The 23204-nt window shown below is 43.8% G+C and overlaps 1 protein-coding gene across 1 annotated transcript in view; it reads right to left on the reverse strand.

Annotated features, from left to right (window-relative positions):
- luzp2 (leucine zipper protein 2) overlaps positions 1 to 23204 on the reverse strand; it is a 178523-nt gene that overhangs the window by 35435 nt on the left and 119884 nt on the right. The window contains exon 6 of the mRNA XM_086179225.1: positions 5601 to 5663. Coding sequence (XP_086035351.1) covers positions 5601 to 5663 — 63 coding nt within the window. The remainder of the gene's footprint in view (positions 1 to 5600; positions 5664 to 23204) is intronic.

Here is a 23204-nt window from a genome sequence, read left to right on the forward strand (position 1 = left end):
GCATGTCATTTTTTTTTTAAGTCAGCATTACAAGTACTGAAAGTTACATTTAATGTCCGAAACCCTTCAGTTAGGCAAAGTATCAGCGTACGAGAATTTTTCTTCACTCTCAGTACACAAATGTTTGGTTCAGCAAAACAAAAGGTGGATCGTACACTGTGCTAAGTTTTGATGATAGCACTAGCATGAGAGAGAGAGAGAGAGAGAGAGAGAGAGAGAGAGAGAGAGAGAGAGCTGAGCTCACAGCACTTTTCTGGTTGATGCACTACCAGAAAAGTGTCTATCAGTGTTTCTTTCATGACCATTAATCAGAAGAGCTTTGGGTGTTTTGTATATGCACCCTTGTTGTTAAAGAGATATAATTTAGCATTTATGCTCAGAATCTTTCCATTAAAAAAAGTAAGTTTTTCAGATGTTTTAATCCAGTTATATTAACAGGAGTCCTTCAACTTGGATTGAGGGTTTTCAAATAGAAAAAGATCAGACACTTGCTGTGAGTTTTGACAAAAAAGTGAGACGTGGCAAAGGGAGCGAGTGCTAGTATAATGGATTTGAGGGCTCCTATAGGATCTAAGCGTCTAGACATGGCTCCAGTGCTCAGATTTAAGATCCAAAGATTTAATCAGAAGCTTTTTTTTTTACTCCCCCAGTGCTTTGAGGAGACATTAATGGAAATGAACTTTTGATGAAAGGGTGATTGTAATCAGGTCTCCCAGCATGTAGTTTCAACTTTGACACGAGGGACATGGCTGAATGATGCTGTGAGCAGGGTAATACGTCTCTAAAAACACTCAGGGCTTGAATCAGAATTTTTTAAGTTGTGTTTCAGAAAACATGTTCAACTTTTCCCAAAAAGACAGACTTGTATTACAATAAAGTTTCAAAAATATATTCAGAACACTGGCCAAGTCACAGCGGCATTACTGACTTTGACCCTTGACCTTTGAACATAAATTACACTCCAGGACAATGTTCCTCTCGCTAATGTACATCAACTACTTCTCTCTTTCTGTCTTCGAGCAAATCCCAGCGGCCACCCGCTCCCTAAAGCTTTGGAACTACTTGCCTTGATAGCTGCTCTGCAAAAATAATAGGACTCAGTATTACAGATTATGTTGCACAAGCTGCTACAAGCCAACTGGCAGAGTTGGAAGCACAATACAATGGAAAGAACATTATTAATCCCACTAGAGGCAATTTGTTTGTTGAACACACAACACAGTAACATAACAAACTAATTCAAAATAAAACACTCGGGAGATGAACTTGGAATCGTCTGTTACGAGTATATAAAAATCTGTCAATAAATAATTTTAATAGAATATATAAAAGATAGAGATTTAAAAATGATAAGTAGTCAAGACAAGTGACTCAGTGCAGAGGGACAGCGATTCAGAACGGTGGTTTGTAGAGAAAAGTGACGTCCTGATGGCTCCAGAGAAAATTCACCTGCAAGGACGGAAGAAGCCTAAAAATACTTGCTCCTCTCTTGAGGATTTGTTGGTTGCAAAAAAGAATTCACATCTCTTTGTTTTACTCCGGTGAACAGATTTTAACAGTGAGGTTCAAGCTGTTCCTGTATTTTACCATAACACTGTGGAACCAGCAGATAAAAGTAGAACTCGGAAGACTCTCAATAAAAGATTGATAAAAGCAGCAGAGGATGACGGGGCTGACAGACGAGAGGAGAGCTGCCGAGGTGAATTCTCTCTTGTCCCCCTTTCACAATCACCTCAGTGTTCACATTAAATTTAAGTTGATCAATGGAGACAGTCCCTGAGTATTTGTAAAAAAAAAATCCTCACTTTATGATGAATAATACACACTCTGGGTGTATTTGTGTTATATATCAAATCAATAATCAGTTCCTTGGATTGTGGCTACTCCGAGGCTCTTATCACACCTGGATATACACTCCGATGGTTATCGTCAGCATGACGCTACACAGTCTCACCAAACAGAGGCCCCTCTTAGTGCCTCTGCATATGTAATCCAAATTAAAGCCCTTGGATGTAACTGCAGATTCAGGACGAAGGCCATCTACGGAAATCTTCAGCTTCCTGTCAGTCAACTGGTCCAAGATCCATAAATCACACTGGTGAGGCACATAAACAAACCCACAGCAACCTGTCTATTAGAAGATGCAGCTGCAGCCAGGTGAAAGCTGACGAAAAGTCCCCCAAAAACTTGTGGCCTCTCTAAGTGCTTACATAGGACACTGAGAATTAAAGCTTTGCACCCCCCACAGCTCTCCCTGCCTAGTAGGCACAATGTGGACAAACCAGTGGATTTTTTTAAAACATTTTTAAGTATTAGTTATGTTTGTGTGGAAGGTCTAAATCATTGCTGTTGCTGCTGTGGGACAGCTGGTACCAGTACAATGCAATGGGGGGGGGGGTGGGTACAGTTATGCTGACCTGGACTAGATTTGAGTTGACATGCTTGCCCAAAAGACCAGACTCATCTGATCCGGTGAGGGAACATGGTGGAACGCATATATGTATGTTCCCTTTTTGCATTGTGGAAAAATACTGTTGATTAATGAGGAGTTCAGGCCGCTGAATGGCTTCGGCCACAAAACACTTGCAAAAATACCAAAACAACCCAAGATGACGGTTTGGGTTCAAATGAGCACTTTTGTAACAGTGAGTGAAGACTGCTTAAATGTTGGGATCATCTTTAACACGACAACTGGAATAAACCTTCCCCTCCCTTTCCTCTAGTTGAACACGTCCAAATGCGTGGGATATTTTACAGGCGTCACAATCAGCCTATTGGAATTTTCACGACCTCTGAAATTGCCATAAACTGAAAATTGCAGCATTTGCTTTTTTTTACTTTATATTTGAGTTTGGTTTTTTTTGTCCACACAATCAAAAAAATTATCTTCATTCAATCATTATCTTCAACTCCCCGTAACAATGTCAATTCTATCGCCTTCCAGGATTCTTTCCGTGTCGCCAGTAACACTTGGAAAAAAAACTTGAATATTTTCTTATTTATGTCGTTTTCCTTTCTTTTATGATGGCTATTGAGAAATAAATGGCTAAATTAAGAAGAGCGTGCTCCGCGTCTTCTTGTTTTCTCGCCACGTCTCACTGAAAGCAGCAGACATCTTTAATCATGTTCCCCTGCTGTTAGAAGGACGTTTATGCTACTGCATGTCTTCATAAACATCAGTAAACGCCATAGTCAGATGTGCCATTTGCACCTCAGAGACTAAACGTGATTATTACTTGAATTAGCTTTGCTTCATTTTGGGAATGTTCAGCTCGAAGACTAGAAGCAGGTAAGAGGCCTGTAATTACCTCCATAAAAGAACTGAGTAATTTTGTTATTTTTCAAAGGTGATTACTTGTTTATCGCAGAGGCTGTAAATGAACTGTATTTATAGAAAGCTTTTCTACCTTTATGGCACTCGAATCATTTTAAAATGTTGCTTCAATGCAATGGAAGGTGCCAACCTACTGATCAGGAAACTGCAGGATAACCTTTGTCTTGCAGGTAAAATGAAGGCTCATTTGCCCAGACGACCCAATCTGAGGGTCTACGCCCCTGTGAAGCGTGAAGATATTGTGCAGATATACATGCCCATATTCTTTTCAGTGTTGTCTTTCACCTGTCATTCATTCCCCTTTCTCACTTTACCTCAGTTTCACCTTAATTATAGGATACACACATGCCTTTTGTCTACAAGCGTGTTGTGATGTGTACCCAGAGGAGCCTGAAACAGGAGTGAATACACTCGTATCATCCACTCCTGCAGCTCGGTCCCATAAATCCTGACGCATGGGGCTCCTGACCAAATATCCTGCTGAAGTGTGCAGCTCAGGGAGGACGTAGGCATGCTCAGGCCAGGTCAGAGCAATGTGGGCGGGGAGTGTGTGTGGAGGAGGGACAATGGTGCTTCAGCGTAGTACAAGGCCAAGTTTGAGTGGGCCCTAAGGGTCATGTGGTTGTGCTAGTTGATGATGCATCCTGACAGTCACCCACCACTGAGAGGTAACATGGTGAGGACTGCTCAGTAGAGTAGAAACTACAATACATGGGATATTGACAGTAGCAGGCTTCAGGTTCTCTGAAGAGCAATGAAAAGCAGAAACATTCAGTCTGTTCCAGGCTGGTGGATGAAGATGCCTGCTGAATGGATCAAGGAAGTCTAACAACCAATTTCAGAACACAGTAACAAATTCAGGGTAGCATGGTGGTGCACTGTTGCCTCACAGCAAGAAGGTTCCAGGTTCCAGTCCTGGCTCCAGCACAGGACCTTTCTGTGTGAGTCTCCATGTTCTCCCTGTTCCTGTGTGGGTTCTCTCTGGTACTCCAGCTTCCTCCCACAGTCCAAAGACATCAAGAGGGGACGAGGCTGATTGATACTCTAAATTGACCGTAGGTGTGACTGTGAGTGTGAATGGTTGTCTGTCTCTATGTGTTGGTCCTGTGATGGACTGGTGACCTGTCCAGGGTGAACCCCGCCTCTCGCCTGAAGGCTGCTGGGATAGGCTCCACCCCCCTGCGACAATTATCAAGATAAATGGTAGAAAATGGCTGGATGGATGGATGGATGGATGGAGTGAGAAATTCAAGGCTACGGACATTATTTCAAGGCTTCAGATAAGTAACTGTAAGGCCAGTTCACATGAAAGATTAATGACACAACAGTTGCAGAGCAAGTTGCAGCAGTGTGAACTGGACTCGTCTCAAGCCACTTGCAGCTCAGATTGCCCGATTGCTCAGAATGGTGAGAAGAAGATCCAGAAAACCAGTTTGACTCTGTAACACCAGTTTGGAGAGGACTGGTCAGAAACTTGCGCTGCCGACTTGCTGCGTCCTCTCTTTGCATATAATGCCAAACATCGCATTTCAAGCAGATGTGGACTTGTTCTGAGCTAGCTATCAATGCTAATAAAAAAAAGCCGAGTGTTCCCCAGCAGCAGATGGCTGCATGTCCCGAGGAGCCACGAAACAGAAGGTCTGAACCAACATCGTCCAGCCGGTCTGATAAAGAGACAGAAGCAACTGAGAAACAACATCCACAGGAGGACGGACACAACCTTGAGAAAGAGTATGCAACAACTATTGTTGTTTGAAAGTCCAAGGGTGACCAAACTGAACATTGATTTGATTCTGTGTTTCTTTTTCTCTATTCACTTCACTCCTGAAGGTTATTCGATACATGAAAGACAGTCATGTGATCATTTTTGAGAGGACATTTCGTCTCACAAGCGCCTAAAATGTTGCAAAGCAATACAGGAAGAGTTTCAGTGGAGATCTGGCCGCAGGCGGCTCACGACAACCTGTGAGTGGAGTTCGCTGTCAGGCCGTTGAGATTCACCTTTGCTCTTTTGATGAAGAGAGATTTAAAGTCGTAATTATTCAGAGAACACTCGTCAAAGACTCTTGATTATGAATTCTTAAGGGTAACACGATCTGAAAATAAAAATCATTTTCTGCAGTAATTTAAATCCTAGTCTCACAGTAAAAGCAACATTTTTAACCTCACATGAACACATAATATTCTTCCTATACACTGAACAGTAAACTAGTAGGAGCTGGGTATCAGAGGGATTAAATGGAATGCAGGGATTAAAAATCCTTACCTCTTCGGCATAGGCGTTACAAAGTTTGTTTCCAGACAGCAGTTTATTCTTCAAGCTCTTGTTCTGAAAGCAGGAAGAGGAGAGATGATGTCATTAGCGTCGGGCCTGTGCTCCCTACTGCACGCTCCCATATGTCCATTCATCACTCTATGAAAGCTCAGAGTCAGCCCTGGGCCTCTCAGGCAGCGGGAGCTCTGACACTGAGTGCTTGGACGCCTCGTCCATTTCAGACAATACCGAGGAGCACTGAGAAGTGCCCCCGTCTGAGGATCCGAGAGCGCTCTCAGGTGTTGTAAGAGGTCAGCAATGTGGGTCAGCGCTGCCCCCTCCCCCCCCGAAGTTTAAATGTGTTGAGTCGGGCCTTAAAATCATTTGACACACCGGCAGCCGGTGGAGAGATGCCAGAACTTGTTGTTAAGGTGCAAGCCAAGATCCTCGCAGCAGATTTAAAAAACAATCTCGAGGCAGAGGGATGATATTTGACTTTGAACAGAATACATTTATGCATTTCAATAGAATTTTTTTTTTTTTAGAAAAGCATCTGCAGGTCATACAATCATATTTCTTTGACGTGAGGAAATACAGCTATTTCCTAACCAGGAGGCTCATTACCAAGTCGGGATCTTTGATAACCACGGGGAGCCAGACAGCAGTTCTGTGTAACACATGGCTCTTGGTGCTCTGGTGGAAGAGGCCACTCGGTGAGTTTGTCTGAATAGACTTGAGAAGCTCCTGATAAACTGTATCTGAGTGTCATCGGTGTGACAATGGAAGAGTACAAATGGGACCTGAGGGTGATAACAGCATTACAGGAGACGGACTTTCCTTTATACTGTAATTGTCAGAGATCTGTTGGTGAGATCAGCTCCTAAAACAAGTTAATGCTCAACCCATTCAGATCTGCAGATGAGCCAATAAAACAGCACAATCAGCCATGACGGAGGCTGCAGAGGAACCCGGCTGCTACAGAACAGACACAGTAATTGGAGGATTTAAGGCAAACACCCTCTGCTGTGATTTAAAACTAAATTGACCGTCTCAGAAAGGTCCTTTATTGTTGCAGTGTTTTCTCTACAATGTTTAACTAAAGTAACTTTCTTGTTTTACACTTTAAAGCTTGAAGTCATAACAGAAGTTTGTTACCTGAGAAACCATCAGGAACGACGAGCGACAGGAGAATATGGGGTAAGCCACATGACTGTCCTCTTTTAAATCTCTTACATTTTACTCAGTTCCTTGCTATTTACTGTTTACTTTGTTTAGTTTTGTTCTCAATCATATTTTGGGGTTTTACATTGTTACTGTCGTCATGTGCGACGTGGTGCTGTAGAAATAAGTGCATGCTGGTTTGTGCGTTCCGCAGAAGGAGGTGAAACCTGGTCTGATCTGGACTTTACGGAGTAATGACTGCACAGTTGTACTAATATCACTTCCTGTGTCCACTAGGTGGCACAACAGTACACACCCCTGTTTTAATATTCATTACATCAGGCTTATTCCCTGTAACCACTAGGGGGCACTGCAACTATGACACTATCTAAGCCTGTCTTCAGTTCGGGAAGGTAGCTGATGCTCTGACTCTGTGGCATCCAGATACTACAATTTCTTGTTCTCTGGGGAAATATAAACATCGACCGCTTCACCGTGGTAACACTGTTTAACCACAACGCCAGTCACCCGTTACCAGTTTTGGTGAGAATTGGCCTCACTGGCTTTTTTGTGTAACCCTGCTGAAGACAAAGAGAAAATCGCCATCGGAAACATTACATCCTTGGCGGATGTAAAATGGACATTTTTCCCGATGTCAAACAGATCTGCCCCCGGTGAAAATCGGCCTCATAGATTTCATGTAATCAGGCCAACAGACAAAGAAAAACCAAAGGTGCTGATCATGTGACCCCCCGCCCCCAACCCATGAGAGGTAATTCATATCCTCATCTAAAATCCTCATGAGGAGCATGCTGCAGCTGCTTCTATATGTAACGCTTCACAATCACAACTCATCGGGTCTCATCTCATGACCACAAATACAGACGACACGCAGCTCTGGTCCTGCACACTGATGCACCGTCTCCCTGTGGCATCAGTGTGAGTAAATCCCTCTGTGTCAGGATGAGACACACATGGCTTTTGATGTTAATATATTGTGTGTGTGTGTGTGTGTGCGTGTGTGTGCGTGCGTGTGTAGGCTGGGCGAGTGTTTCATTCCTGTGTGTAAAACAGTGAGTGTGACCATGAAAATGGATGAAAGAATGAAGTGTTTCAGCCTTTATTTTCCAGTTTTTCAAAACTAAAATTGAAAAGAATTATAAGGATTTACATTAGGAGGAAATCAACAACTGAAAATATTACAATGGTTTCCATAAACCTGCTAAGATATCTTATGATGCCTTATATGAAACCACTGGTTAGACAAAGGGGATAATATGAGACCAGCTGCTCTGGGCGCCTCATGGTGACGTGAATGACTTAACATGGAGGGACAGATGTAAAGAGTTGCTGGTACATCAGTCTTAGACATCGAGGGCTCTGTTCGAGGACCTGGGATGAAAATACGATTCGATAGTTCTCCGATATCATATTCCCTTTGATAATAAGATTGCCCGCCTCTGCTCTTTGTCCCTGTCACCGTGATCTTGACCTTAACTGACCTCCAATATCCTTTATGTGTGTCCCCAAGTCCCAGGGAACCTTTGAGGAAAATGTGGAGAATTTCCCTCGAGGCTTTGAGATCGATCTTAACCGCAAACATGCAGTAACAGTACAGTCACGGCCGACGACGCGAAATAGTCATTCTTCCAGCCTGCAGCTTTCACATACAAACATGGCTTTTTCAATGTTGAAAATAATAATAATGTAATTACATCCATCACTCCTGCAGCCAGCGGAGCTTCGTTAGCACTTTTCATTGACTGAATAAAACATTTAGAATTTTAAAGGACTTTGGCAGAGCGAATTACCTGCACTTAAGGGTCTATTCTTCAAACCCACTCAGCAGAACTCAAGTGAGGGGAATGAATATTCATTCACCAACTCAGATTTGAGGCTCCAAAGGACAGAAAAAGAAAAGATGTCCCTGTAGAAGAAGTCAGCCCCGCTTCCTTTTTTTCCATATGGAATGTTACACAGACAAGTGCATGCATCAGCAACTCCTTTTCGGGTTTTTGAATATGAACGGATTACGGCGGATGGGTTTAGAGTGTGATCTAACAGACTTTGAAACTGCATGACGCCGAGTGCCAGGAGGGTGGTCCCGAGCACGGCTAAGAGTGTAGTGTTGCAGTAATCTCCATGGTACACGGTGAATGAATGGGTGCTGTGTGGGAAGCAGCCCTCGGAAGATCCACATGGGAGATGAAAGGTGGCTCGGGCTATAAACAGATTATCTCCATGCCACAAGTGTGACAGGCAACATCACTAAACAATTGTGAAGTAGAAAGAAAACAAGAGGAAACGTATAACTTCAATTAGATGAAGTAAAATCAAATATTACCTTTTATGTGAGCATTATGCTGTTTAATCTGACAGGAGGGGGAAAAAAGGTTATGAGAGATTTTTGTTTTCAACTGAAACTTCAAATACACACCATCCAGGCTTGTCATTGTAGGGAAAAGTTAAAAAGCAAAATAGGGGCGACTTCATTCCATTGCTACGTGCGGGCTGGCCCGCTGTCGGAGCAGGGTTCTTCATCTCCACATCTAGAACGTTCCTGCTGAGGCTGCTCAGAACACAAAGGTGTGGTTTAGTGTCGGAGGTACACACTCAAGGTCATTCCACAAGACCACGAAACCTTGTCTCTCTCTCTGACTCTATCTTTGATTCCTTGACCTTTTTGACTTCCAATCCCCCGAACGACCCTGGGGCGATTCTCAAGGCCCCCCCCCCCCCACCCAACCCCCTCTCCTCTCATCTCTCTCAGCAGGAAGCTTGATCGATTGACAGTGAGGAAAAACCTGGGCAGGTCTTCCCAGGTCTTTTATGTCTGGAATCTGCATGATCGCCGCTTGTTTGCAGTGGTTTTCATCAAGTGACTCTGAACCAGCTGAAAAGTCGCCCAAAGAAACAGTTTGGAAACAGGCCGTACTTAAAAAAACAACAACAAAAAAATCAAATCGAAGCTGAAGCCAGTCAGTGGAACAGCACAAACTTCCAGTGGTGATGTTTCTGTCCTCTCAAAGAACAAATACTCTCCAACGATGATGTAGCTGATGAGCTGCTGGTCGCGCCTCTCATGGCGGTCACAACCAGCCCCTGGTCCGTACCAGACCACATACTGTATAGGTGCAACCTAACAAGGTGTCCCTCAGCAGGGGATACAGGATCAATCAGTGGGGAGTGATGAGCCAAAACTCATAGAGACATGACCCTCCCCCCCAGCTAACTTGAGTCAGTCCCCCATCCATGTCCCTCTCCTGTAACTATGGGCGTGGTCTTTGGTAGTGAAGCGTCTCTCACACACGCAGGCGTGAATGAATCCACATAAACATGGATTATAAAATCTAACGGTTGATTTCGTTGTCACTGTAATACAACAGATTATCACTGACTGAATATTTTAATCATTATGAATCTATCGCTATCCAATGAATTATTTGTCATGTTTAAAAAAAAAATCCCATTCTGCACCACATTTTTGATATTCAGGGCAAATGAGGTCAGTTAGTTGTTTCCCTGCCCGTCACAGCGGCAGCTATTCTTGGATGCTGCTGCAGTTATCAATGCATTTGGCGATAATGTTGCTGTGCTCTGATGGCAGCTCTGCTCGCGGGTGTTGGAGGCAGCTCGCTGGTATGCTGCCTTTGAACCACAAGGACAGTTTGGATGGGGGATGCGCTTTGATCAGCTGGCCCTTGACATTTATGTATAAATGATGTAGCCACCTCCACGATGTGTCCTGACAAATACTGACTGCACAGATCATTGCTGGATCGCGCACATCACAGCTGCATCTGGAGCATTTTCATATCAAACTGGCTACAATATTACAACCTAGAGCAGTTTATCCATGAGTATCAGACAGAGATGAGTGACAGGGAGCGCTGGTCCAGACATGCTGCTGGCAAGAACGTAAGAGACAGTTAATTGAGCCAGTTTTCCAAAGTCCAACATTGCTACAGAAGTACATTTGTGTCTGTGTTAAATAATTGTGATTTCTTGAAACACAACATTACCAAACATGCTATTGAGACGAGCATTTCAAACGCAGCCAGTGTCTGATGTTCGGTACTTTGTGTGCCTGTCTTTCTGTCGCAATTCACTTCTTCCTCCCACACAGACACCTGTACAGCATGCTGTATACTGCAACAAATACAGCACACGCACGCTGAGCAGAGGTAATGAGCTGGGATGGCAGTTGTTTGGAGATTCACTGAGGCAAAACTGGCCCAGTATCAATTCCAGACAGTTGCACCTCCTCTCGCCCATACTGAGGGACCACCATTTGAGGATATGTACAACTGGCAGCTGTCAAAAAATGTGACGGAGTTTAGCCCCGGGGCATACTCAGAGTGAAAATGAGATCCTCTGGAGCTTGTGTGTCACAGTGCATTATGCAAAATGTGATACTCTGAGCTGCATGTGTCGAAATGTGTTATTGCCGGAGCGCTGTCACTTTACAGACCTTAGAGTAAAGAGGCATTTTTACATTGACATGTTGCTACCATTTGCCATTTAGAGAAATGCAAAAACTCATACAAAGTTTTAAAGAATCCCAAGTCATGTATTAGTGATGTTGTGTACTGTATGTTCTTGAATGGGGCAACGCCGGTATCGTTATGAGAAGATTTTAACGTTAAATCTCAAATGACAGTAGCTTTGCTGCTTAAAAGACTGTCAGAGAGACTGAGACCTGCTTGCTTTTTTCATCAGAACTATCAGTTTTAAGAACTTTAACGAATGATCGGAATAATGAATGGATCTGAGGCTATTCATTTATTTCCTCTTGTGTGTCTTCATTTTCGTAAAAACATTGGGTTGCCTACCAACATCTATGCTAGTGTGTTCTCTCTTTTATAACAGTTGTAAAAATGAAGAATTCATTTTTTCTAAATGTAAAAGCAAATTAAATACAGTACAAACTAGAAAACCACACCATGGTTGTATGGTAGTCCCAGTGATGGCTGGAATGCAAAGGACAAGATTTTCTCATGGCGTGCCAGGAATATCGAATGGAGTGACAGCGTCGACGGATTATCATGACCACAGGCCCTGGACACAAACTCGCCACAGGTCCTGCCTGTACACGCAAACAGTGTGTGTGCAAAGGCACTCTTCCATTACACACATAAGAACATCGGGCTACAAAACCACACAAAATTACTGTCCTTTTAGTTCTGCAGCGTAGGCATCATTTAAGTATGGTGAGGAATGGCAGCTGCCATACAATGGAACCGGGAGTCTCTAGTCGTCTTACTTGTGTCATAGAAGACGAGTATGTGAAAAGGTGCGGTGAGCACTGGCTGGTTGTTTCCACTGTATCGCACTTAAATAGGTCCATCACACGCCCATCAGTGAATATGAGAGTTATGAGTTGTAGTACCGGCACCGCTGCTATGACTTCCATCACCTTGCCTCACTTCTCTGGTGAAAAATATTGAAATTGTTAGAATTTGCTGCACCGAAGCATCACCTTTGGCTTCTTAATCTTCCTTTTGTTTTCGTTTCCCACTGAGCACCCGCTTCTCCATTTTAAAATGCTCTGCACGTTTGACCCCCGGCATACGTGGCACACCATTGTGCCGTCACACATTGTTGATTTAATTTAGAATTTCTAAAACATTGAAATAATTTTATTATCATACAACATTTTCATAACTACATTCATTCCAATATTTTTGTAAAATTGTACCGAACAACAACAACAACAACAACAACAACAAAAACTCTGAAGGCCAAGTGCCCCTATTGGCTCTGGGGCCGTGGGCACATGCCCACTTTGCCCATGTGGTAATCAGTCTATGGGTGGCAGTGAACTTTGACCTCTGACCAGTACTTTCTTTTCGGTCTATCCTCATATCCTGGTGAGCATTTGGGGGGAAAAAAATCTGGAGGCGTTCCTGAGATATTCAAGTGAGGTGACAAAGACCTTTGACCAGTAAATATTCACTTCATACTTGATTACTAGTTCCCTAGTTCTCCATGGTGTTCTTGAAACATGGCGTTCCTGAAACGAGGCGAATAGGACGGAGGGACCCTGAGAACCTTATTCCTCAAGGTCACAGCATGGAAGCAGGCATAATAGAATATAATGTACTATTATTTTCAGTCATTTACACCATCATCAGCCATCACAAACCAACTAAACACTTCAGTCTTCCACAACGTCTGTCTGACTCAACCAAGCAGTTACTTAAGCACCTTGAAATATTTCCAGCAGCGCTGATATTTCCTGTCCATCCAAGTGAACGTTCACACCCCTCAACACACCACTACTGGATCCTTTCAGCCTCAGTAGTGTGAAGTGACAGAAACTGACTCTTTTCTGTTTCATTCTTATCATGTTGTTTCCACATTAACACCATGGAATATGATTGCACTAATGCACCATTAACTTGCAGCCTGTCGCCTGCAGCTCTTCAGCTAACAGCCCACTGTGGTCGTGCCTTCTTGTTCCATCGCCGCGCTGATGTCTTCACTGCTCAACGCTATTGCTCAGTGTTAACCTTCGCTGACAAACACGCTACATTTCCTGTGACTTCTTCATAATAAAAGCTTTAACTGTGTTTCAGCGGTGAGATGCTTTTAATGTGAAGCTGTGGTAGCATAAAATGTCAGTAGAACAGTTGTTTTTTTGGTGAATATCCCCACTGACCCAGCTCATAATATTACAAATAAACACTGAAATAGCAAGAAAAAGGCTAAATACACTTACTACAAAAGCCAATACTAATAAAGGCTTTTTAATGAAACAAGAAGAGCTGCCTTGGACATTTTAACCTTTTTCTTGCTATGGATATATTTCACCATAAGTGGTCCAAAGAGCACCTTCTTGTTTTTTGAAATGAACCTTGAACTGGTAACCAGTTGAAACCCCGTAGACATCTCCTACGCTTTCTTTTGTCAATGAAAACTGAAATATTTAAATTCTAAGCTCATTCAGTGAAAGACAGTGAACTGAATATTTACACCAATTAATAGCTTAAAGATTATTCATATGATTTCCACTGTTAGTCTGAAGAGATCAGCGTCGCCCCACACACCGTAAATCCAGCTACAATGTATTTTTGCTGACTTTTTTCGTTTTTCATGAGAAAAGTCACACTGTCCATGACGTACATATTGTCTGACACCATTCAGGGGTGGTACACTGGAGCAGTTGTCACAACATATTCCATCTTTAAAGGTCAATAAGCTTCACTGTCCAGACAAACCTAAAAAAAGATGTAAAGATGTTTCTGCATCACGTAAATCAAAGGCTACGGTGCAGAGATCCTGCGGACCACAACACTACATGACTCTTGAAGTTCAAAGGGCGCACTGACACGTATTCAAAATGAGTTCAGTGTGGTTTTGAAGTAAAGGTTTAAATAATTTGTAAGACACAGTATATAATGCATCGTAGATGTATAAACCCTGATCTTCTTTCCGGCCCCACCTTTCAGGCTTTAATGACCCCTCAGAACCAAGCAACACGGGCTGCTGTTTGAGAGGTTCCCCTACAGAACGTTACAGCACGTCAACACCCTGACATGTCATCACATAGTTGTAACGCTGACTAGAGATTCACAATATGTGCATTTTTATAGGTTTTTTTCTCCCCTGTAATAATAACAATCCATAGTATCATGGAACCCATAGAACTAAAATGAAACTGTATTGATTAATTACATTGAAAAAAGTGTTTTCTTTTTTCTGTAGCAGAAGAAGCCATCTTGCCAGTGATTCGTAGGGTATTATGAGTCACACCTTCACCCCAAAAATTGTATTTTGCCTTTTAAGTACACACAAACTGATGTCCTGTGCTCACTATTGCATTTTTTCACTCCGGCATCACATCCAGCTACGTATATTTAGCTTAAAGCTAATAGCACCTCTACCACCAACCACTAATAACAGAAAAAAATGTATGTTTGCCAACTCTCAAGTGTTTCAGAGTCCAGATCTGCTCCATATGCTCAGTAATCCTCACCGGATTTAAGCTTACGTTGACAACAAGACCGACACCACCACCACCAACAATAACAACAATAACAATAACAACAACAGCAACAACAACAACAGAACCAACAACTACAACAGCACCACCAATAACAACAACACAGACAACAACAATAACACCACCACCACAACAACAACACCACCAGCAACAACAAATAAACAACAACACCAACACTACCAACAACAACAGCACCAATAACATCAACAACACCGTCACCACCACAACTAGCAACAACAAGAACACCAACAACCCCATCCCCACCAACGACAAAAACCACACCAACAACACCATCAACACCTCCACCACCACCACCACCACCAACAACAACACCACAACCAACAACACCAACAACACCAACAACACCACTACCAACAACAACATCTCCACCACCACTACCACCACCACCAACAACAACAATAACAACACCAACAATAACAACACTTTAACCGGACGGATCAGAAACTTGAAATGCTATGAGAGAAGGAAATTAGTTGTTTACACACACAACATTTTAATGTCATTCAATTACAACAACAAGATGTGAACATCTGTCTCACGTCTGTTTTATTTCTTTCATAATTACATGGCAGTGTTTGTTTACCCCCCCCCATCCCCCATTCATGTGTGTGTTGTGCAGCAGGTAATGGAGGCACAGAGACTCAAACCTCCCAGCTGATCTCCCTCTCCTCTCCAGCTCATCATTGTTTGGTTGGCTTGTTAGACGCATGCATCATCGTCGCTTCACACATGCTGTCACGCGACTGAATTCACTGAACCTCACACAACATGTGTTTTTTTGTCTGGTAACATCAAAGTAAATAAAGTTTAGTTTGATTACTAGATCATTCATTGCGTTGCATCTCCCTCCTTTTTAACATGACGATGGAGCCAATTGGAATTTGGAGGGACCTAGAGAGTGTCATAATATTTCGTGTCACGGAAGCTGATGTGAGAGGCTTGAAAGGGGATCTTTCCAGACAGCTCGACAACAGAATAAGAAAAGAAGAGCATCACCTCCAAGGCTGTCTTCCTCTTGCAGCAAGCACAGGTTAATACATGCTGCTAGTGCCAGCGGAACACGATTCTACCTGCAGCAGCATGTAATAACCAGCACAGGCAGAGCTGAGGGGTCTGCTCACTAATTGATCTGATGTTTGTTTTTGTTGACAAGACATCAGGCTGATATGTGGAGACACAAGCTACAAACTGACTTCCACACAGAGCACAGATCAGTGTGTAGAGACACAGCTGGCCCTACCGTCCTCCTGGTGTCACTGCACTGCTGTAAACGGTGGCATGAGAATATGACACCTATATTTTGGTGAACTCTGCACTGTTCAGGAGAGAAGGTCCTGCAAAATTATAATTTTCTTTGCTCTGGCTTGCTTTCACACTGTCACTTTGTCAAGTGCCCCAAACGCTACTAACAAACGTCATCTGGTCAGGACAGAGAGGCTGATGGGAGTCACAAGCACATCTCAGTCACAGGGGAACATTGTGGTTGGAGAGTTCTCACTATTTTGATGTATTTATAAGTAAATTATGTTATTAAAGTACTCACCTTCACTCCCAAAATTCTTGAAACTGTATCCATATCTTTAATTTCCACTACCCTTATAATACTGACCTGTGGTGTCACATAAAACCGTCAAACTACAATGTCCTGTTTAATCGCCTTTTTATTCTCATGAATGAGTTTAGACTGCATTTCACAAACCAAACCCACACCCCCCTTCCTCCTCCTCTTCCTCTCCTCACTGTCTCACAGCCTTTTCACCTGTGTGTTAGAGACAGTTAAATGAATGAGTTATTTTTTTGCTTCCCATATTTGGTGGGTTTCCTTTCACACTTCAAACAGCACACTGAGACTTACACTTTGTTTTTGTACACTTTCCTGAACGAACTACTCAAGGAGTAAAATGAACTCTGGTGCGGTTCAACCACACTAAATGAGGCAGGTGTGAAAGCCCAGTACAATTCCTCAGGATCTCTGCTGGTTATACTGAGCTGGTCAGACGATGACCCCCCAAAAGGCCCTGAAATGGTGGATTGCTTCCTCTGTGTTGAAAGTGAGTTGCTGCCTCAATAAGTGAAGGTGTTTGTGTGTCTGGGGGTCTCGTTTGCGAGTCAGGGTAAGTTAGACATTCGGACCGGTGCGGCATCAGCAGTATCGCGAGCGCCGCATGGATCCATTGGTGCAAAAGGAGCTGAGTCAGAAGGTGAAGCTCTCAATTTACCAGTCGATTTACGTTGCAATCCTCGCCTATTGTCACAAGTTTGGCTAGTGACCTAAAGAATGAGATCATTAATGCAAACAGCAGGTTGGCGGCTTAGTCTTGGAGACAGAGAGGAGCTCAGATTGGAACCGCGGCTCCTTCCATGGCGAGAGGAGTCAGAAGAGGTTGTTGGGGATTCTGCCTCCCTGGTGCCTCCCGCTGGAGGTATTCTGAGCTCACACAATTGGTCGAAGGCCTTGTGGTAGACCCAGAACACACTGGAGGGATTAAATATCACCTGGCCTGGGAACGCCTCGCTGCCCCCCATGGGAGGAGCTGGAGGACATCTGGGTTCATCTTCTGCCATGGTGACTCGATCTCAGATAAGCGTTGGGCAAAAAAAAGAATTGAGAGTTTCATCATTTCTGCTTTTTATACCTGACTTAGTATTCAATTAGATTTCATGCATATATTTCTGGTGCTTTTCTTTGAAACACAACTTATTTTTGAATTTACTCTGTTGGATTTGTAGAGGAGATGCTTGAATGTGGTGTACAAAAGAATCATCCCTCGCCTTCTGGGCTTCATCACCCAGATGCTGCAGGACAGATTCAAAGAGTGACCTGGTGGAGCCGACCAGGAGGAACAACGTCTTTCTGGACCAGTTAAAAGACTTTGGCTTTTAAATGAAGTCTTTTGTTGAGCATTCTTATTAACCCCTAGGGCCCCAGAGATGTAATTTGCATCCAGATTCACACACTACTTCCCGCTTGAGTTGTTCGTGAAGGATCGGGCACAGAATGTCAAGTTAGACAGGAGCCATGCCAGAAGCAGCGTGTGATGACGTTACGCTCGGCTCTGTCTCTAGTCTGCCTTCTCTGATCAATTGAATAACAGTTGCACAATAGGATTTCTGAAATTTCTGGATGGTTCGATTGTTATTCTTTGTATGAAAAAAACAGAATATATTTCCTCTTCATTAAAGTGATGAAAAAAATCACTCGCGACTATATAAATTCATCATCCAATGACTCAGTGACAAGACTTCAGTACGACTGCGTCACTCTTGAGGATGAGAGCAGGTGCTGCATTTCCTGCCTGACTTATGTGCTTTAGACGTGCAGAAGAAGTAGGCGCGTTGTATGGTTGCCAGGACTTTTGTCCTGGTGCGTCATTCAAGTTGTGTTCCCACTCAGCAACTTGTTTTCTTGAAATTGGATATTTATTGACAGGGTTTGGCATCCTGAATCATATCCAATATTGACTTCAAGGGAAAGTCACTTATTTAAAAGCATTCTGTCGGGTAATTTTTCAGGCTAATTTCATCAAATGTGAATCTGACAGTTATTAGACCCCGGAGAGACCCTCTTAACCATCAGAATAATTCAATAAACAGCATAGCATTTAGCATTTAAAATTTCATTTACAAGTTCTGGGACAACAGTAACTGGTGACCCATCCAGACTGAACCCCGCCTCTCGCCCAATGACAGCTGGGATAGCCCCCCCCCCCAACCCTTAACAGATAAGCAGCATAGAAAATGGATGGATGGTAGTATTTAAATCAATGTCGAATCATATTTTAGTGTCTGCTGAGGTAAACAATGAAATCAGGGTGATGAGGTTTATTTGATGAGAGATAAATCAGCTCATGTATGTAGCCAAATCCCCCTTAATAATGCTCCATTTCATCTATTTTATGCTACATTTTAAAACTCTGTATATTAAACCCAGTATCGCAAATGAATTTGTTTAGAAAAGCAATTTTTTTTGAATAGAAAATACATTTCTGTCAGGTCCATTCACGTCAAGAAACACAAGAGATGATAATGAGCTTCATTTCTTTATTATAGTACAAATTGGTGGTATGGATCTGTTCAGAGGAGTCCCCTGATAATTTTTCATGAGCACCATGAAACAGGGGACCAGCAGCATGAGGGAAGGTTCTCCCAGTTTAAGACTGGAAGAGCAAACATACCCCCGTGAACAGAGCAGCAACATGACATGGAATGAACTATGCCATGTATACACGACAAGGTGGAGCTGGGGAGGTGGAGGGTAGCAAGTTGCGAGCAGGAGCAACTGTACAGCAAATAGCACCAGCAGCAGATAGCAGTAGATAGCAGCAGATAGCAGATAGCAGCAGCAGGCAGCAGCAGATAGCAGCAGATAGCAGATAGCAGCAGCAAGCAGATAGCAGCAGCAGGCAGCAGCAGATAGCAGATAGCAGCAGCAGCAGATAGCAGTAGATAGCAGATAGCAGCAGCAGGCAGCAGTAGATAGCAGATAGCAGCAGCAGGCAGCAGATAGCAGCAGCAGGCAGCAGCAGATAGCAGATAGCAGATAGCAGCAGATAGCAGCAGATAGCAGCAGATAGCAGCAGCAGCAGGCAGCAGCAGGCAGCAGCAGGCAGCAGCCAGAAGCTAGCAGAGCGGGAGTTGAGGCCGGGTGACATTTAAGTTGAGAGGGGCCAATCAGAAGCAAGGGATTTGATCAGCTGATGCTGAGCAGCTGTGATCAGCTGATTGATCAGTTTGATTGATGGACGGGAAGCCAATAGCGCTTGACTACCATGGCCTGACAGAACTAACGCTAACTATCAATTTTTTGCCATTTGAATTTCTTTCTCTGTAAAATTAACAAACTCTTGTTTTTTTTGTTTTTTTTTTAACCTGTCCTGTTCAGCAGCTGAGGCAAGCAGCATCAGTGTTCCTGGTGCCTTGTTGTACTGAAGCAGTTTTATTCTGCATAGGAGGAATCTGATAAACTCCTCCTATCGCCATTTATGCTTAATTTTATTAGGAATGGTGTTGGTTCATTGATAGAGCGACCGGAGTGAGGCTCAGGAGTGGATAGAAAGAGAGAACAGGGACAGGATCGGGAAGACGGGGGGGGGGGGGGGGACAAAAACAACAACAACAATAGCAGAAAAAAAACAAAACCAACAAACAAACAAAGAAAAAGTAACAACAACAACAGAGAGGAGGAAAGAAGAAAAAAAAGGAAAAAACATTGGTTGCAGAATTTCCAGTGCAGGCTTACCATTTGGTTTAATATAATTTTTCAATACATGTCTGAGTGTGTGATTATGGGTCAGTTGTGCGCCGCATGCGTGTATGTGTGTATACGCGTGTGTATGTGTGTGTGTATGTGTGTGCTATGGTTTGTCTTGGATGCTGTGCGTAGCTGGCTGTAGCTGATGTGGGGGGGGCCAGGACATCACACCCCCAGTCCAGGGTAACAGGCAGGTCAGGACCAGGCCACCAGAGCACCCAGAGACCCCCAGGACACGGGGAGCCCCAGGCCACCCCACCCCCAGGAAACAGCCACAGGCCCATGCCAGGACCCATAGGAAAGCATAGGAGCAGCAATCCCCACCCGGAAGCAACCCACAGAGAGACGGGGCAGAGAGGACCCTGGTCCCATCAGGTACCCCCCCCCTCCCCCCACAGCATGAGCAGAGCCCAGGGGCATAGGGCCCCTCTGGCCCGAGACCCGACCAGAGCCCCCCAAGAGGTCCGCCAGCGGCGAGGCCGACACCCACCAACACCCCACACCCAGGCGGGGCAACCACAGCCTACCACAACGACCAGGCCCACCGCCCACGTATAGGGCTACCCCCCCCAACCCTCGATCCCCATCCCCTCCACCCATCCCCTGTTCTCCCCCTCCCCCCAGAGCAGGTGGGCTTCAGGCTATAGGGCACCACCAGCCAGCCAGCCAGGACCCCCCACTCCCCCGAGAGGCACAGCCCACCCGCCAGGGTGAGCCGAAGGCACGCATGCCCAGGACCGCCCCCCCCCCCCCCCCCCCCTGGACAAAACAATCATACCCTCATCTTCCTCCGTACAGGGGCTGAGTACTCCATAGATGCTGATATGGTCCAGGGCACCTCAGACTGAGTGAATCCGCCAGCAAGCGATCCACCGCACAACAGCAGGGCCTGCGACCTCAGGCTGCATCCAAATAATGCAACATTTAGAGCAAAATATCACTTTTGCTGCCAGTGATTTAATTTTACTATCCTTGTGACAGAAATTAAAGCTACTAAAACGACATGCGTGATATAAGAAAGGTCCTGCTGCTGAATGGTTCGTCTGCCAGCCCAGAGCTCTCACACACGCCTGCTGTGACAGTGGACCCAGGCGTGAGACCCCATCAAAACCTACCCAACTACATGAAGTTGGTGAGCAGCATGGGAGCTTTCTGCACTATCAGCTAACAAAGCAAACCTCCTGAGCTTCCTCTGTGAGATGCACCTCGTCTCTACCTGGGTAGCGGGTTCAAGGAGAGATGAAGATTATGGTGATTTCAGAGGGGTCCGCTATGGATGTTCCTATCCTACAATCCACACAGCTGGAGGCTGATAACAAGATAGTAATCCAAAATGAAGGAGTCTTAACCATGCCTGTACTTGGGTGCAACACACCTTAGAGAGCTACCAGAATTGTGGGTGAGAACAGCCCAGACTGCATACCAGCCTATCCAGGACATTGGGACCTTCACACTGTCATGTCACACCCTTTGTCCACAGTCGGAGGTGTCTAGATGCCACTAGGACTCCATATTTCCCTGGTAAGAAGGTGTGGTTTGAGAGTCTGGAGATACCTTGAGGGTTTGGTGTTGCCATAACAGACCACCTCCTAAGCCTGGCTCACAATATCTGTGTACACAACCACAGTTGATCACTTTGAGCACAAATTAGCTTCCACCCAAAGCAGAGAACACATTTCTCCTGCATCTGAAAAGGGCTGCTCTGGAAACCATCACTGACAAGAATGCCGACATCCCCATATCGGACTTCCCCTCCTGCAGAGTTTGGATGGTGTCTGGATGATGCACATGCAGCTCTGTTTCCATCCATACACAATTATGACCAAATATTGCAACAAGTAAAAACCCATTATAGAGTCTGTCAATTTGACAGCCTCGGTCATGTTTTAAGTGAACAGACTGTACTTATAATCGATTACAATCAGTGTCAGGAACGTCCAAAATGCTCATCTGCTCTCACAAACACAAAAGGAAAGAAACTGGAGTTGGTAGAATATTACAGCAGAACCCACTCAAGTATGCAACCATCTAACCCATCTAAAATAAATTACTGGCATTAGCAAAGCAAATGTTCATTGTGGACAAGCTATTAAATATGACATACACCCAGACATCTCACAAGGTGTTTGGCAGCTCCAGCTGAACTCATCTTGGCAGTTCCTTGAGGACTCTAGAGGTCAACGAGGGGATTATGCACGCGTGAAAAGATTGCTCACTTGTCACTGTTCAGACATGTGATCATATGCATTCAGCATGTGCACTGTTCTGGCGTAAGGGTGGACATGTGTCTCCTGCCTGCTGTGCTTCTGAACCCCAGATACTCTCGAGAAAATCAGGAGTGTGGACATGTATTTTGTATACTATATAAAACAATACCACACAAACTAAATAATACAATTTATTGGTACCACAACAAGCAATTCAACCAGACAAAGAACTGCAGCAACATACGGTGTGAGGTTACTTAACAAATTAGTATTATTACAATGTTTAAAATGGCCACAGTAAATAGGTGCAATAAATTCATGTTTAGTAATGAACGGAAAATAAATCAGAATAAGGCACACAGTTCACTGGGATGTCATAATGCATTATGTAAAATATAAACTAAATTACAAAGCAAGGTCGCCTACTCAGCTGTGTGTTGTGACGTGAGAAGATTTCCCACTTCAGTAATTATTATGTAAATGATTCTCATTAAAAAACTAAGGAGTTTCTGAGTTACACTAAAATGTTTGCAGGGGAAATTAAGAAGAGAAGTCAATACCAGTCACCTCACGTTCATTAAATTAGCAATCATAAGTCATCACGTCGCTGCCTGATATCATCGTAAGCTTGACTGGTTACAGTCTTCAATAAAATAATAATAATAAAATCTAATAGGATGTAAAATGTTTCTGCCCAAATCGGAGCAGCTTTTGATTGAATACTATATTTAGTTGTTTTTTTTAATCAAACTTAAAGTCTCAGGTGAACATGCATAGTAGACATCATTGCATACACCTGATTTTTCTTTATGTTTCAGGATATCCATGCAGTCGTTCCTCCCATTCTTGCAAACCCAGTATCTCTGGATTGCCTTGAGGGAAGTTGTTGAAATTTATCAGAAAAATTCACTTTAAGGTCACTGTCACCTCAGAAGAACATGATATTTCAGAAACGCCATGTGAAAATGTCT

This window comes from Aulostomus chinensis, chromosome 2, assembly GCF_037954235.1.
Source record: "Aulostomus chinensis isolate RoL2024-O1b breed Wild chromosome 2, RoL_Achi_v1.0, whole genome shotgun sequence".
Taxonomy (NCBI): Eukaryota; Metazoa; Chordata; class Actinopteri; order Syngnathiformes; family Aulostomidae; genus Aulostomus; species Aulostomus chinensis.